The following is a 16089-nucleotide window of genomic DNA, read 5'->3' as shown; positions in this document are numbered from 1 at the left end:
TCTTGTCCTGCTCCTTCACCTCCTCCCCCCTCCTCCATCTCCTCTTCCTCCTTCACCTCCTCCCCCCTCCTCCATCCCCCCCCCCCCCCCCCCCCCCCGAATGGGAAAATCAAACATAATAAAAGTTGCCTGTCAGGGATCTACTTTATGTCGGGTAATTACACCCAATTAGCAGTCGTTCTCTTCTGACTTGCCCCCCAGGTTGCTGTTGGTCTGTACGTGAAAAAAAACACACAAGAATAAGGGCAGCAAAGATAATGTCACTCGTATGGCTGCAGTCGGTTGTAAACCTCTGTTTGACAACAACACAATCAGTAAATATGTGAAGGAATGTGGCAGCAAAGTGTGTGTTTCACAGGGGAGACACACACTGACATCCAAGAAACAAGAGGGTTCATTTCTTTAATCGTCTGTTTATGTTTCGGCATGTTTGTCCTTCCGTACGTCCTACTATCCATACGTCTGTCCATCCATCCGTCTGTCCATCCATCCATCTGTCCATCCATCCATAAGTCCATCTTAAGTCCTTCTGTTTGTTGGTCTGTCTGTCTGGACAGTCATCTGCTTGTAGGCTGTTTGACCGCCTGTCTGTCCTCTCTTCAGTCCAACTATCTGTGCCTTTGTTTGCCGCCGTGTGTGTCCGTCCATACTTCCCTTCTTGTGAGACTGATACCTCAGGAGAAAACACCTTTAAATCTGTGAAATGTCCACTTTGCCTCGAGGATGAACTAGTGGGTAAAGATCACTGTTATTTCACGTTCATCCCATTCTCATGAACGCGATATCTCAGGTTCTCCGAATTTTTAGCTCTTGTCTTTTTTAATTTTTTGTGTTCATCTGAGAAAATGACGCCATTTGCGATCGATTACTGGACACTCTCTCCCTCGCTCTACCCCTCTCGCATCTTTCTGCTGTCAGAGAGGAGTCTACTGAGTTCTCTGGTATTATTTCCTTACCTCTAACTCTCCCGTCTTTTTTTGTTTTAAGGTTAATGTATTCTTTTAAATATCTTTAATATACAAAATATGTAAACTGCAGCCTGACTGGTCGGTGGAGGCAAACATCTGCGAGGCCGTTATTTTACCTCTCTTTGTGACCTTGTTCCTGTGTCCGAGTTTTTCCTCCTGCTCCGTGCAGAGAGAAAGCCCAGCTGTCCACCTTTAGGGCGTTATCACATTTACAACATTCCTCTGAGGGCGAATATCAAATTCAGCTCTCTCTCAGTTTATAGGTGATAAAAGAGCCGCGTTATCCTGCAGGTTTATGGTTTGTGCTGCTGGTCTGTTCTATCGGTTTTATCTGTTTAAGCACACAAACACATGCTGCTTGGCTTTAGGCAGAGCAGCTGGTGATGAGCCGGCCGAAGGAGGCAGCCTCGGGAGAAAAGACCTTTTCCACTCTGGAGTTTATGTGAACACACAAATCCACTAATGAGTGAGTGGAAACCATCGGGAGGCTGCAGATAGTTTGGGCTTTATTTGTCCATTTCTTTAGATCTTAATCCCTCTTTTAGATAATCCACACACCCAACATTTCTCATACCAAAATCTCACCCTGCGCCGGCAGATTCTTCATTTATATGCAGATATTTGAAGTTAGGTACTGAAGGTATTGAAACTCCAGGAGAACTACAGGGACAGGGTCAGGTATAACAAACCATTGTCTGTATATAAAGATGGCCGACACGTCTCCTCCTCCTCTCGTTGTACAAAAGTGAAGCCAAAACCCACAAATTCTGTATCCAGAGTGTGTGCAGCAGAAGTCCTCTACCCAAACACACCTTTACCTTATGTCCTTGGCGTGTTGGAGCCCTCAGGTGTCCTTGGCGTGTTGGAGCCCTCAGGTGTCCTTGGCGTGTTGGAGCCCTCAGGTGGGCTCAGTCTGCAGCAGAACAGCTTCTTGTGTCGGTCTGAAGCAGATATTCACGCTGATGGAAAGTTCAATGACTGTAGTGTTAGTGTTAGTTACGTCTCCTCTCGCCGTTCCTCCTCTACTCTGCTACTCGGGAACAGAACGCTGCAGGAGCCCCATTTGTCAGCAGAGCTGTCAATCATGAGGCCACGCCCCCTTTTTATAGCATCAAATAACTAATTAGAAGTAAACTTGTCAAAATGAACACCATGTTTTAGAAAAATGTATTTGACGTGTATTTGATTTTGTAGTTTGACTCATGTCCCATCTGTTAATGGAGGAGGCGGGCTTTATGAGCTATACTGCAGCCAATCAGCAGGGGGCGATAGAGAGGCTTTGGCTTCACTTTTAGGGAGCTGTCATGTTGGCCATCTTTTTATACAGTCTATGGGTGAGCAAGCATGGGATGCTAACTAGCTAGCTAGCTAAATTGAGTCAGAAATTTGCAGGAAACCTCGAGGTTTTTCGTTATAAAGAAAATTAGGAAACGCTACCGATGGAGGATTTCAGCACGTTAAAAAACTCTAAGTCGTCCCCCAAATGACTTTTCTTTCTCATGCTTGTGCCAGCATACCTCACAGGAACTCTTAAAACAAACTCCCAATGCTGAGGACGATTGGGGGTCAACTTAGGTTTGCAGAAAGTCTTGTAGAAAGATGGCGTCTCCATTCTAAATCCTGCAGAAAAACTCTGAGTGCTATCAATGAGCTCAACATCAGAACAATTTGAAGTGAGTGAACAGACTGGTGACGTGGGCAGTGATTTAGACGTCTGAATCTAGACTTCTTAGAGCTCACAGATAGATCTCTTCAAAGCTCGACACCACCAGAGTTAAGTGAGAAAGTGAACCAGGCTTTTAATCTGCTGGGTATTGGTGAACACCATTCTTCTCCGGTCTGAGCACAGTGCAGCGGGGGCATTTCTAAGGGAAGTCGAGGACATGACCCAAAGCTGAAGCCAAAGTCAGTCACTGCTTTCAAAGAAACAATTATGCAACTTTCTTCTTTTCTGTCTTTAGTCTCTGTATCTACACTCAGAGTCAGACCATCTCAGCTCTGAGTCCCTGTTGCTGCACATCCAAAGCCTCACAATACTCAGACTCTTGTTCCCGTATCTCCCGTCTGCCAGCGTCTTTTTGGACGTGGCCGTTTAGAAAATACTCCAAAGACATGTCTCAATCTGACATTGTCCCTGTGTCCCTCTAACAGAGGGGGGAATATACCGAGTCCAAGCTCCTCCGAGTGCCAGCCACTGTAAACTGTGCCACATGCAGATGGCCGTAAGTGGTGCCATCCATCCCCAGCTGCTGTCAGTAGTTGGTAGTGGTGCCCATTACCGGGGCTTATTACCAGCTCTGACGGCTTCAACAAGAAGCAGCAGTGAGCCGGGGAGCAGCTGTTTGATCGCTGCAGAAGCTGCCCCCCCTCCGAGCTGGCAAACGCGACCTGCAGAAGAGAGGCTTTGTCTGAGAGGGGGCTGTTTACGGTGGGGGGTTCAGAGCTGTTGGCAGTCCTACACCCAGCTATTGTTTTTTCCATTTCCATCACTACTCGTTATCACTAACCCGTTCACCTTCAAATGTTACCTCCATGTTGTTCTGCATGCAGGTCGTCCACACAGAGGAGAGAGAGGAGGAGGAGCAGACAGTGAAGGGAGTCAAAGAGGAGAGTTAGGAGAAGGTGACACGAGCAGAAGATGAAGATGAGTCATTAAAGGAAAATCATCTCATTTGCTTCTGTAAAGAGTGAGATGGAACGTTTCTCGGTGTGTTCAGCACAAACTCATTTCCTCTGCATGGTACAGCTCGACTTGACTCACTTTCATTTTTGATTTTCCAATGACATAAGACGGGATAGTACCTGGTTCCTGGTACTTTCTTTGGTGCACTAGTTTCATTCTGCAGTGGTGACTTTGTAAAAGAGTTAAAGTTGTCAAGTACACATGAAGAGCGAGTAACTAAACAGAAGAGGCATAAATGTATCGCTTAAGTTAGATTCCTGCCGGTGTTTGTGTCCCCTTGAAGACAGAAACACAGCTGCTGCCGACAGTCAGCAGAGACTGTCTGTGGAACACCAAGTAGACAAAGTACCAGTTCCAGGAGAATCAAGTCAAGTAGAGTCAGAGCTGTGCTATGTTGAGAAGCAGAATTGGAGTCGGGATGTGGTTAGCGTAGCTGAGACTGAAAGCAGGGGGAAACAGCTCACAAGTTCAAAGATACAACACCTGTAACACGATACTATTAGCCACAAGCAAAGTGTACAAACAACAGGTTTAGGCTTCAGGAGGAGTTAGGTGCTAGAACTCTTGCTTTGTTGTTGTTGACCAACAGGAAACTTGGAATTAGTTCCATCATGCCTGTCAGAGACCAACACTTAGACCATCAATACTTGTAGGTTTCCTAAACAATCTCCCTCCAGACGCTTTTTAGCATCATTCCAGGAATCACTGATTTTGGCACCAGTACTGTAAAGATGTGAACTGGGAGGACTCGTATTTTTCCCCACTCTGTGTTTCCAAACATCCTTTCTTGGAGAAGTTGACAATCATATGTGTTTATGTTCCGGAAATCCGGATCTGTCCGTCATTTTGACACATGTTGTAGTGGAAGAGAAGCCAGCCAGAGGTTTGATCAAAGTGGAAAACAGTGGATTAAAAACCAGAGCTAACTTTCCCCTCCCGTTTTCAGTCTTTATGCTAAGCTAAGCTAAACACATCCTGCCCCAGCTCTGTGCTTGAGACATCTTTTTATCCCACTCTCAGCTCGAAAGCTAAAAACATGTATTTCCTAAATGGTTGAACTTCTCTTATTTTCTGAGGAAGCAGAAGTTTTGAGTTGTATTAAACAGTTCTGCTGATCAAAGTCTCATCTCTGACTCATTGCAGTTCCTGCTAACACGTCCTTGAGATCTTAATTGTTTGTGTACTCTCAAGACTGTTTTCCCATGAAAAGAAACTTTGAGTGAAACACACGGACTGGTTCTGTAAATGATCACACATTGCTCCTAGCCATCACAGATAATCACTACAAGACACAGCCCTGGTACAGCCTCACTGTGTGTTTGCATTGTGCTTTACACTCATAGTATAAAGCACAATGAGTGGTCGTATGACTTCTGATTGTTGTGCTGTGTCCTTCTAATATGATCAGACTCAGCTGTTCAGTGTATTACAGTTGTATGATGGAGTTTTTGATGATCCGTCAGAGGGATTAATTCACTAAGTGGTTCCCAGCCGGGGGATCAGGACCCCCTGAAGAAGGATTTTAGGGTTACAACAAATTTTTGCTTCACAAGAACAGAAGCTTAACATTTAATGATTCTCATACTTATCGTCAAATACTGGATGATTATACCCCTTCAGTCCTCTCAAAACTAATTAAACAATCTTAAAAGGAATTGTTCCAGTAGATTGCTTAAACCTGCAGCAGTGAAACAGGCTGTAATGGCTGCAACATAATCCTGAATGGATCAAAGGTCGTCCACTAAAAGTTCTTGTTGTTTCCACTGACAGACTGAGATTGTTATTCTGAGTGTCTGAGAACATTACTGAGAGGATCCCTACAGAGATAGACCTTTTGGTAGAGAGTAGGGTCAAACACCCATTACGTTGCAACCAAACTCCATTGACAAAAGCAGTCATTTTACCTCCAAAGACTTGGGAGTTGGTTGTCTACCTCTGCCTCCATTGGTTAGTTTGTTTGATGTTTATTACGTGACTTTATTGTTTTAAAAGATAAGTTCATACAACCACAAGTTTAAATCAACCAACACCAGAAGCTTAAGGATCGAGGCAGCAGTAGATCAGCAACAGTAGAATTACTGTTTTTATCAATGGAGTCTGGTTACTCCTCAACAGAAGGGTCCGTCTCTGTAGGGATCCTTTCTGTCATGTTGTCACACACATAGAATAACAATCTGAGCCTGTCAGTGGAAACAACAAGAACTTTTAGTGGACGACCTTTGATCGGACGTATTTGGCCTGAAAGGTTACGTTGCCATTACAGGCTGTCTCACATCTGCAGACTGAAACAATCTAAAGAGCAATCCAAAACTTTTTGTAGCTATTAACCATTCAGAGCCCAAAATCTGTAGAAATACGGCCCAATTTAGAAATGAAGGAAATTCCCTTTTAGGGTAAAACAATGTTTTAATGAAGTTGTTGCACTGAATGTTAAACTGGCAGATCTTTTGATATAAATTCTTTCATTTAGACGAAACTAATCAACCTCCCCAGCTGGAACCAAACTGATCCTCTGTTTAGTTTGTTAAGCCAAAAATCAGCATATAATTGGTGAACATGCTGCAGCTCTGGTATGTCACCAGGCCAGCTCTGTGTGGGGGCTCCTGTGTGCCCAATGCCTGAGCTTAACCTCACCTCTCGGGGTTGAAACCGCTCTCGTCACGTCCCCCTCCCGCCATGTGTTCAAGTCTCTGGTGGTCCTCCGTGGCAGCGTCAAACAGCTCCCCCTCTCTCCAGTGAACACGTCTCTTGTTTCCTCTTAACTGGTTCCAGGAGCACGGCACTGTTTCTCTTACAGTTGGTAATGATTTAAACAAGCTCAGGGCCTCTGCTCTCTTCTCCTTTCTCTCATCGCCTTCTTTCATTCAGCTAATCATCGTTACAGCGAGGCCCGATTGGATGGAGAGAGTCGGCAATCTTGTACTCTTGTTCTTAGAAAATCCTCAAGTTCTTAAAAAAGCATGTGACCTACAGCTCAAAGTGCTTCTCCGGGTTGTTGTTGGTCCTCAGGTCACCTTGGCCTGAGATTCATATGTCATTCATAAATGCAGTAAGGCTGGAGGAGAGAGGGGCTGCATGTTGGATGGTTTACAGAAGGGGAAATCAGCAATATTTTCTTGACCTTAAGCGACCTGATCATTGTTTGATTCATTCCCCTTCCATATTTCAGATCCTAACTTAACTCGCACGTTGGGTGGTTCACATGGACTACTAAAATGTCTCAGAGTTGGGAACACATCGTCTGAGGAGCTCTTCAGACCGAATGCAACCAACTCCAAAAAAAGAAAAGAGCAATCTATCGAAGAATCTTTCCTTTGGCATCATTTTTAACTGACCTGTGTTGTGGCAGCAGCTCAATGGGCATCACACAAAGAAGGGTTGTAGCCATGTAGAAGTACTCTTTGTTGGTCGAGTTAGGAGTAGATAGTCTTTAAGCTAAAGAGGAACCTTGAAGGGTACATTGATTGAATACATGAGCCAAAGCAACTCTGGCATCCGCCATCTCTGTAACAACCAAAATAGGTACCCTTAAAAATGGGCAGAGGTGCCGGTACGGAGCAGGCAAAGTCCTCGATGCATTGGGCCCTTTGGTGCATGTTATCGCCCACTCTCTCCTCCCCATACTTCCTGTCACTGCTTGTAGCTGGATTTTCTCACAGAGGGCTGCTGCCTCGTCCTGTTACTCGTCTTAATGCTAGGCTTGGCTAACAGTCTGCTAGCTGTAGCTTCATACTTGTTGTGTAGATATTAGAGTCATATCAGTCTTCCCGTCTAACTGGCAAAAGATCCAACAAGCAAACGACCCGTGACGTAGAACTATTCCCTCAAGACTGAATATTCAGACCTTTACAATCAGCAGCCCCCGAGGATGAAGAGCTGTCTACAAGTTGCCCTACATTTGTGTTGTCCTTCTCAAGTCCTTGATCTCCTCTTGCCCTCTTTTCTCTGCTACCCACTGTGCATCCTTGATCCCTCCTTCATCCTCTGCATGTTTGACATATTGTTTCCTGAACCCTAAACATCACATGGTTTTACATTCAAGGGAAGGCAGGATATATGAGCGTCTATACACTGCGTGCACAATTATTAGGGTGTTTTGACCATATCGTTATTTTTATGTATACTTTCCAACTCCAAGCTAAATAAACTTGTATGCCTATTGGATTTAAGCTTACTAGGTGATGTGCATTTGTGTAATGAGGAACACCTTATATCAGGTGTTCACAATTATTTGGCATCTTCTTTTCCTCAGGCAAAGTGGGCCAGAAAAGAGATCTAACAGACTCTGAGAAGTCAAAAACTATAAAACATCTTTCAGAGGGATGCAGCACTCTTGAAATTGCCATGATAATAGGACGTGACCAAAGAACCTTCAAACGTTTGGTTGCAAATAGCCAAAAGGGTCTCAAGAAACGTGTTGAGAGTAAAAGACGCAAATGAACTGCCAAAGATTTGAGAAGAATCAAACGTGAAGCTACCAGGAACCCGTTATCCTCCAGTGCTGTCATATTCCAGAACTGCAAACTACCTGGAGTGTCCAGAAGTACAAGGTGTTCAGTGCTCAGAGACATGGCCGAGGTAAGACTAGGCTGATACCCGACCACCACTGAACAAGACACATAAGTTGAAACGCCACGACTGGGCCAAGAAATATCTGACGACTGATGAGATGAGAGTTACTCTTGATGGGACAGATGGATGGGCCCGTGGCTGGATCAGCACTGGGCATAGAGCTCCACTCCGACGCCAGCAAGGTGGAGGTGGGGTGCTGGTATGGGCTGGAATTATTAAAGATGAGCTTGTTGGACCTTTTCGGGTTGAAGATGGACTCAAACTCAACTCCCAAACCTACTGCCAGTTTCTAGAAGACACTTTCTTCACACAGTGGTACAGGAAAAAGTCTGCATCTTTCAAGAAGACCATGTTTTTTATGCAGGACAATGCTCCATCTCATGCATCAAAGTACTCCACTGCGTGGCGAGCCAGTAAAGGCCTTAAAGAAGAAAGAAAGTTTGAGTTGTTTGTTTATTATTTGGCTTTAAAAGATGAAAATAAAGACGTGAGATGGGAATATTTTTGCTTTTCTTCGAGTTGCGTAATGATTCTGCACACTAATAGTTTCCTAATAATTGTGCACACACAGATATTCTTCGCACATAAGCCAAAACCTCACTTTCACTTCCTTAAATGTTCAGGTTTGAGGTTTATTAACATTTTGGATTGAGCAAGAGCGCTGTTGTTCTTAAATAATAAAACTAATCCTCAAAAGTGCAGCTTGCCTAATAACTGAGCACGCAGTGTAGAGCAGAAGCTGGAGGAGAACTCGAGGCTCTACGTGGTAAAACACACAGGTAGTCAAGTCCAGCATTTGATGTAGAGCACTTAAGGTGGGGGAGCTGCTGGGCCCAAATTACACACACACACAGGCACATCTACACATCTACATGTCTACACACCGGTATTAAAGTTGCCCATGTGTTTCCAGTCTTGCTCCTTATGGGCCACATGATACACTTCCCGTCTCAACAGGAAAACTCTCCTGTAAACCAGCTTCATTAGCCCACTGACCCGTTCTGTGTGTGTGTGTGTGTGTGTGTGTGTGTTGCACAGGCCCGACCCCCCTGCAGGATCCAGTAAGCAGCCGACTCCCCGGCGCTCCACAGATGCTGCAGCAGCAACTTCAGATGCAGAGGACCTGTTTGACGACTTCTGACCTTTCGCTTTCAGACTGGTTTGAGAGAGAGATGAACATGATGACAGCACTGATTTATACTGATAAAGGTGTCATATTTTTATACCATATTTATGTAATAAGGGTGATGCACTCAAATGATTTAAAAGCAACTACTGTAGATCTGTAACAACATGCAGATAGGTGACAAATAATAATGGAATAAAACAGTGTATTATGGAGGTGTTGTTCCATCAGGAGCACTTGGAACAGCTTCAGTTCTCCTTGTCGTAGATTCTCCAAATCTGTCGTACTCTACTAGAGGGTTGGAAATTATTCCTCTGGCAGATAGTGGTGTTCAGCCACTTACCAGTTCCTCTTGATCTTGGGAACCACCATAGGATCCGAAAGTAATGCTTGAACCATATAAAGAACCAACAAAACCTCTAAAAGGATCAAAAGAACAACCTAAGTGTACCCTAAAGTAACCCTAGAACCTCCTAAAGGACCACATGAAAGATCAAAGGAGATCCTAATACATTTAAATGATGCCTTGAACCACCCCTAAAACACTGTAAAGGATAGCTAGAACCACCTTGAATGAATAAAAGGAAACTTTTTACATCCTATAAGATCACTACAACCACCCTAAGGAACCCTAGAGCCCTGCAGGGGCCGTTTGAACCATGTAATGCTACCATAAACCACCTAAGGGATATCTAGAACCACCTTAAAGAACCATGTAGTGCACTAAAGCCCCCTGAATATGTAGGAATATTACTACTAAAGGAACTCTAGAACTACCTCAAGGAACCTTACAACAACAATCATTAAAAGGAACCTTAAAACATCCTTAATGTTTGCTAGAACCACCTACTAATCTTAAATGATCCCTAGAACCTCTGAAGGACTGCAAGAACCGCCTCAACAAACCCTTTGACTTTCTAATTGACCACGAGAAGATCCTCTGATCAGGGAGTGTAGTTTCTATAAATGTGTCTGATTTCTGCTTTGGTATTGTGACTCATGAACTGGTGATGAAATGTGATTTCTACATATTTAAAAACTTGTCCTTTTAATATTTGTAACAATAAATATTGTGAACATGTGATTCTCTCATGTAAATTAAAAGGGTGTGTTTTTAATCAACTATATTTTAAGGGGAAATCTTGCAAGTAGTGCTGATAATCTGAAGGTCTTAAAGGCAGGAGCCTACATGAGTAGAACTAATGCATGAAGTGTTTTTTCAACGGTATGTTTAGAGAACCCGAGAATCTCCCGGAGAAATGCTGGATCCTCTTTAAGGAACTTTTTATCAGCTCAATGGATCACTGCGATCTGCAGTAATATCCATAACCTCCTTCAGGCCACCGCCTTCAGAACCACAGAAGCCTCTTAAAGGATACAACTTCACTTAGACTTGTTTGTCATTAAATCTCAGTAACATCTGTTTGTTTTGGCTTCATCGCGCTGTAGTGAGACAGATCTCAGCCCACGTGTGACTTGCTAGATACAGTGAAACTGCCACTCAGCGAAGACAGATGGACAGGCGCTCCACAGCTGAGACAGAACGCCGGTAGTTGGTGTCCATCAGAGAAATCCTGGTACTGATCCGAGCTAACAGCTCATCACACTGGACACTGGTCAGCCTCAAGGAGCTGGAAGCAGCAGGAGAGTTCATCAGACACAGGTCCTGGAGAAGACCAACCAGACACAACGGTGTTTGGTTTTTAGACAGTTTGGAAGTGTTCATATCTGCAGTTTGTGTTTCATCGACAAAAATGAACACAGATGATCCAGCAGTCGAACTTGTGCGAGTAACAGGTCAATTAAGTTTAGTGTTGGATCAGGATCGATCGTTTTGGACCTGTGGAGTCTTGTTGTCGGAGGCGGCTTTGATCCTACTGCAAAGATTCTATGGAGTTGCATTATGGGACATGTAGGATCCAGTTTTTTTCTGACTTGTTCCATACTTTGGATAAAAGCTAAGGACTTTGCGACATCTACTGCACAGAGTTTTATGATGTCTTTTAAACCTGTCTCCTGAAAGTCATCCCAACTTTATGGAGGCGGGATGATAAATGAGTGGAGCGACCCTTTAATGCTTCTCTTTCCTCCTTCTTGGTGTCTCTCCTGGTGTCCCCATTCTCACTTCCTCCATCTCCACCTCCCACTCTTCCTCTCATTCACTCTGTTCCTCTTTCTGTCACACCCCCCTCTCTCCCCCCTCCCTGCACTGGGCGGTGTACTATGGGGGTGTGTGCGGACATGTGCGCCCCTCCTCTTCGTAATGTGTGGATAATAGCGGGTGTAAAGTGGATTTGAACTTGCAGCCAGTGCTGAGAGGAGGAAGAAGAGGTCCGACCGGCAGACATCTGCTGCAGCTGAGAGAGAGGAGCCTTCAGACGCTGCGGTTTGTGCGGGACCTCCGAGAATCTGCAGGAAAAGTTTCAGGTGATAAACCGAGAAGAGCCACCTGGATTTTGGACATTTTTTTCTTCTTTTTTTAGGATTTACAAGGTAAGATATGACATTTTTACACGTTTCTTGCAGAAATTCGTGCACAGAATTTTCTTAGATGTTGCTTAAATCTCGTGAGACTCGCTGAAACACGTGCACACGAGTTGCTCGATAGTTTCAGGGCATTGCTTTTACTTGATGCTGTATTTTGCATGCCTCTCCCTGCTACCACCGGAGGAGCTGGGGTCTTTCTGGGTGGTGGGCAGGAATGTTCCCACACTGATACAGCTCAATGATAACGGACTCATTGATTGAAAGTGACACTGGGGACTAATTAGGTGCATTTACATCCACTGACAGCTCGAGCAATTGATCACTTGATAAGCTTTATCACCGCAGCTGCGCGCGTATCTGCTCCAGCTGTGACCACACATCTGTCCCTCAAACCAGCCGGGAGTTGGTCTGATTTCACTTTTGCCCAAAATGTATCTTAAAAATAATATAAATCAATATGAATTCTTTAGTTTAGAGACTTTTGCTTTTGGAAGATCCCATGTGAAATCATGAAATATCATAATAAACTGTCATAGACCAAGATATAAGACTCGGTACTCGGTACAGTGTTTGTTAAAGGTGAAACGCTTATTATAGAGTTTGCTCAGGGTTTCAAAAGTGAGAGTGCAAAACAGATTAAAGTAACCACTGTGTGGAAAGTGTAACTAGTGAATTTACATGCAGACAGAAAGTTACAGTGCAGTGGAGGAAGAAGTGATTGCAGCTTCTCTAATGTGAAAATGTGCTGCTTTTCTTGTCTTATTTTAAAGTTAATTCATATATTTGGACAGTTGATAAGACAATATATATATTTACACTCCAGTAAAACTTCACACTTCCCCCACATACATGCTCATATTTAATAGCAAAGTCTGTGTGGTGAAAATATGATTTAGTTGCAGATCTTCCCCAACAAAGAAGGTCAGTATTCCATTGTAAATGTGAACAGCAGGATCAGAAGCAGAATACTTAAAGAATCCAACGTTCTGCAGCAGAGCAAGTTATCAGTGTGTACAGTCTGATTTCAGGAGAAAAGTTTCTCTTCACTCACCTTTAATCTCAGACAGCAGCTGGTTTTACCTGCAGGATTTGTGACATCACAGCTAGTCTGCAGCCAATCAGGGTGCAGTAGGCATTTTAGAAGCTTGTGATGTGGAAACACTGAGACTACAGTGAAGCAGGAGACATCTTGTGTCCAGCTGTGAAACTTTGTGCGTATTCATCGAGTCAGATTGTTAATGACGAAGAAAAGTTTCATGTTCTGAAAGTTTCGTGAGATAATTTGACTTTTTTATGGATTAAACCGAATCAGAGACCAATTATTAGATTTTCTGTAGTCCTTACACTGTGTAAGGATCTGAAATGTGCAGAAGCAAAATGTTTTCATTCTTCATTTTCAGCTCATTTGCTGCTTCCTAATAATATTGCAATGATGTAGTGTATGTGAAGATCAAACCAAATGAATAATATAGCTGATATATAAATAGAAGATCCTCCCCAACGAGTTCTTTCACTGTTTTAAGACTTTGATTCAGTGAAATCTTCAAAGTCTAACTTTGATGTAAAACAACTGAGTGCTTCACGACTGCTCAGACCTCTGTTGATCTATAAGATCAATACGTGTTGATCTAAAAGTGCTTATCACTGATCAGAAGTTTGAATCACTCATCATGTTTCCTCTGCAGATCGTGCTGAGATGATCCCTCACATCCTCACACACCTGCTCTGCCTGCTGTGTGTGTGTTCAGCTCGTCCTCCATCAGGTGAGTTATTCCAGCAGGAAATGATGTCACCACTTTTCCTCTTCGTCATGCTCTCTCTCTCTCTCTCTCTCTCTCTCTCTCTCTCTCTGTCTCTCTCTCTCTCTCTCTCTCTCTGTCTCTGTGACGTAGTCGTAATCAGACCCGAGGCAGCCTGCAGGTTCAGCTCTGACAGAGTGGAAACTGGTTGATGCACCTGGCTGCTTCTCTGCAGCAGGAAACGTCTGATTGCAGATGTTTGTGCTGCCAAAGCTCCGTCCTGTCCTCTCAGCCTCGCTCTGAAACATGAACCTTTGTTTAAGTGAAAGCTGCTCCGAGGGTTACTTCATGTGTTCACTGTGTTTAACACCTACTTAAGACGACTTCACATGACTCACAGGAGGAACAGACCCTGAAGTTTTTGTTTTACTTTGATGATCTTTAAATAAAAACACTGAAATAAAAGTTTTTTATTGTAAAAGTACCAAAACATTAACAATAACTAAAACCTTAATATGAATGATATCCAACAGACAGCTCTTAAAGCTGCTGCTTCGTGTCTGACATGCAGGATCCTGTTTTCCAGCTCCTCCGATGATGATGATGGAGAAGACCTCTTCTGCGTCCAGCTCTCTGGCGGGGCGGGCGGTGCTGCCGTGCCACTTCTCCATAACACCTGACTCCACACACTCTCCCTCACACACCACGCCTGCTCCTCCTCGCTCCACCCAGAGCCCGGAGGAGGAGCTGAGGATCAAGTGGACCAAGCTGGAGGAGGCGGAGGAGAAGGTGGTGCTGGTGGCGCAGGGCGGGGTGGTGAAGGTGGGGAAGGAGTACCAGAACAGGGTGTCGGTGCCCAGCCACCCGCTGTCCGTCGGAGACGCCTCCCTGATTATCGTGCGGCTCCGGGCGAGCGACGCGGGGCAGTACCGCTGCGAGGTGATGCACGGGATGGAGGACACTCAGGGCACCGTCAGCCTCAATGTCAGTGGTGAGTAAGACAAACACACGCCGCCAACGCTGCTCTTTTATAGGTCGAATTAGGAGTCAGTGTGAGAGTCCACAAACGTGTTCAGTGACTGAATCCAGATGTTTGGAGCTGGCAGAGACCTGACAAAGCAGGAGGGGCTCTCATCACATACTGTTCCTGTAAAGCTGCTTCAATCAATGTTTTTATATCTACTATGGATAAAGACGATGTTTTATGTGAAAGGTGCCGTCATTATTATCGTTATTTCATTATTTCATTATTTCATTATTTTAAATCCTGGAAAAACACATTTACATGGTGCAAAGGACAGAAATAGAGCATCCTGAGATGAACAGGAAAACAATTAAACAAGGAAAATTCTGAATACTTAAAGGTAAAGGTAATTACAACGAGACGGATAAAACAACCAATGAAAGATTCAGGACAATTAAAAGATTCCAAGCAACACCAATTTAAACTATTAAACCTCACCGATGTCTCAGTGGTATTAATGTGCTCATTATTGACGAATATAGCAGCTGTAAATAGCATTTTAGCATCTTTTAGCTCATTGTTTTGGTTCCCTGTCCAAGCCAAACAAGCTGTAAAAACACTGTGACATATGTGTTCAGTAGCAAACAGTAAACAGACACAGTAAGCGACTATAGCTGGTGATCATAGTGCAGCGTTTAGCAGCTAAAGAGACAGATATTTCTCTTAGGAGAGTGTGGAGACCAAAAACAGAGCTATGTGTCTCTGTAACTGCTGATGTTGGAATAATCTTCTGTTTACTCACAAGGCCGCTGTAAAAACCTTTACAAGGTGATAATAAGTCCGCGTTGTGGTCACAGCTTGTAAATTGTCCCCCAGTGGCCAAAACAAAGAAACACTTAATGAAAGCTGTAGTAGAAGACAGTAGTGACGTCAAGAGAACAACTCAGCAATGGCACATGTACAACAATAACATCTACATTAGTGTGTTCATCCTGCAGCAGTGAAACAGGCTGTAACGGCTGCAACATAATCCTTGATGGGTCAAAGGTCGTCCACCAAAAGGTCCTGAAGTTTCCACTGACAGGCTCAGATTGTTTTTCTAAGTGTGTGACAACATGACAGAAAGGATCCCTACAGAGATAGACCTTTTTGTTACAGAGGAAGATGATTGTTTTAACCACACACAGACGTTACATCCCTCTCTGCACACACACCAGACTCCATTCATAAAAACAGTTATTTAACCTTGCAGTATACAAGAGTTGCAGGTCTACTGCGGCCTCGATTGGTTAGTTTAAATTTGTTATATTTTGTGTGCGATCTAAAATAACCGGTTAAAACAATAAAGCCGCCCGATAACACAAACAGGTTGAGGCAGAGGTAGACGAGCAGCTCCTGTGTCCTGAGAGCTAAAATCACTGTTTTTATGAATGGAGTCTGGTGTGTTTGCAGAGAGCGATGTGAAGTCTGTAACAAAAAGGTCTATCTCTGTAGGGATCCTTTCTGTCATGTTGTCACACACTTAGAAGAACAATCTGAGCCTGTCAGTG

General features: G+C 43.9%; 2 protein-coding genes across 2 annotated transcripts in view; both read left to right on the top strand.

The window, feature by feature from the left end:
- The window catches only part of xrcc4 (X-ray repair complementing defective repair in Chinese hamster cells 4), a 28946-nt gene extending 18583 nt beyond the window's left edge, over positions 1-10363 (top strand). The window contains exon 8 of the mRNA XM_069673733.1: positions 9262-10363. Within this exon, the coding sequence (XP_069529834.1) occupies positions 9262-9364 (103 nt within the window). The 3' untranslated portion in view covers positions 9365-10363. The remainder of the gene's footprint in view (positions 1-9261) is intronic.
- A 3809-nt stretch (positions 10364-14172) lies between these two features.
- Positions 14173-16089, top strand: part of vcanb (versican b) — a 28941-nt gene continuing 27024 nt past the window's right edge. The window contains exon 1 of the mRNA XM_069673892.1: positions 14173-14566. Coding sequence (XP_069529993.1) covers positions 14173-14566 — 394 coding nt within the window. The remainder of the gene's footprint in view (positions 14567-16089) is intronic.

The sequence above is a fragment of the Semicossyphus pulcher genome, unplaced genomic scaffold (assembly GCF_022749685.1).
Source record: "Semicossyphus pulcher isolate SPU_LCO1_2020_fin unplaced genomic scaffold, fSemPul1.0.p SCAF_22, whole genome shotgun sequence".
NCBI lineage: Eukaryota > Metazoa > Chordata > Actinopteri > Labriformes > Labridae > Semicossyphus > Semicossyphus pulcher.
This window is presented reverse-complemented; position numbering and strand designations above follow the sequence as displayed.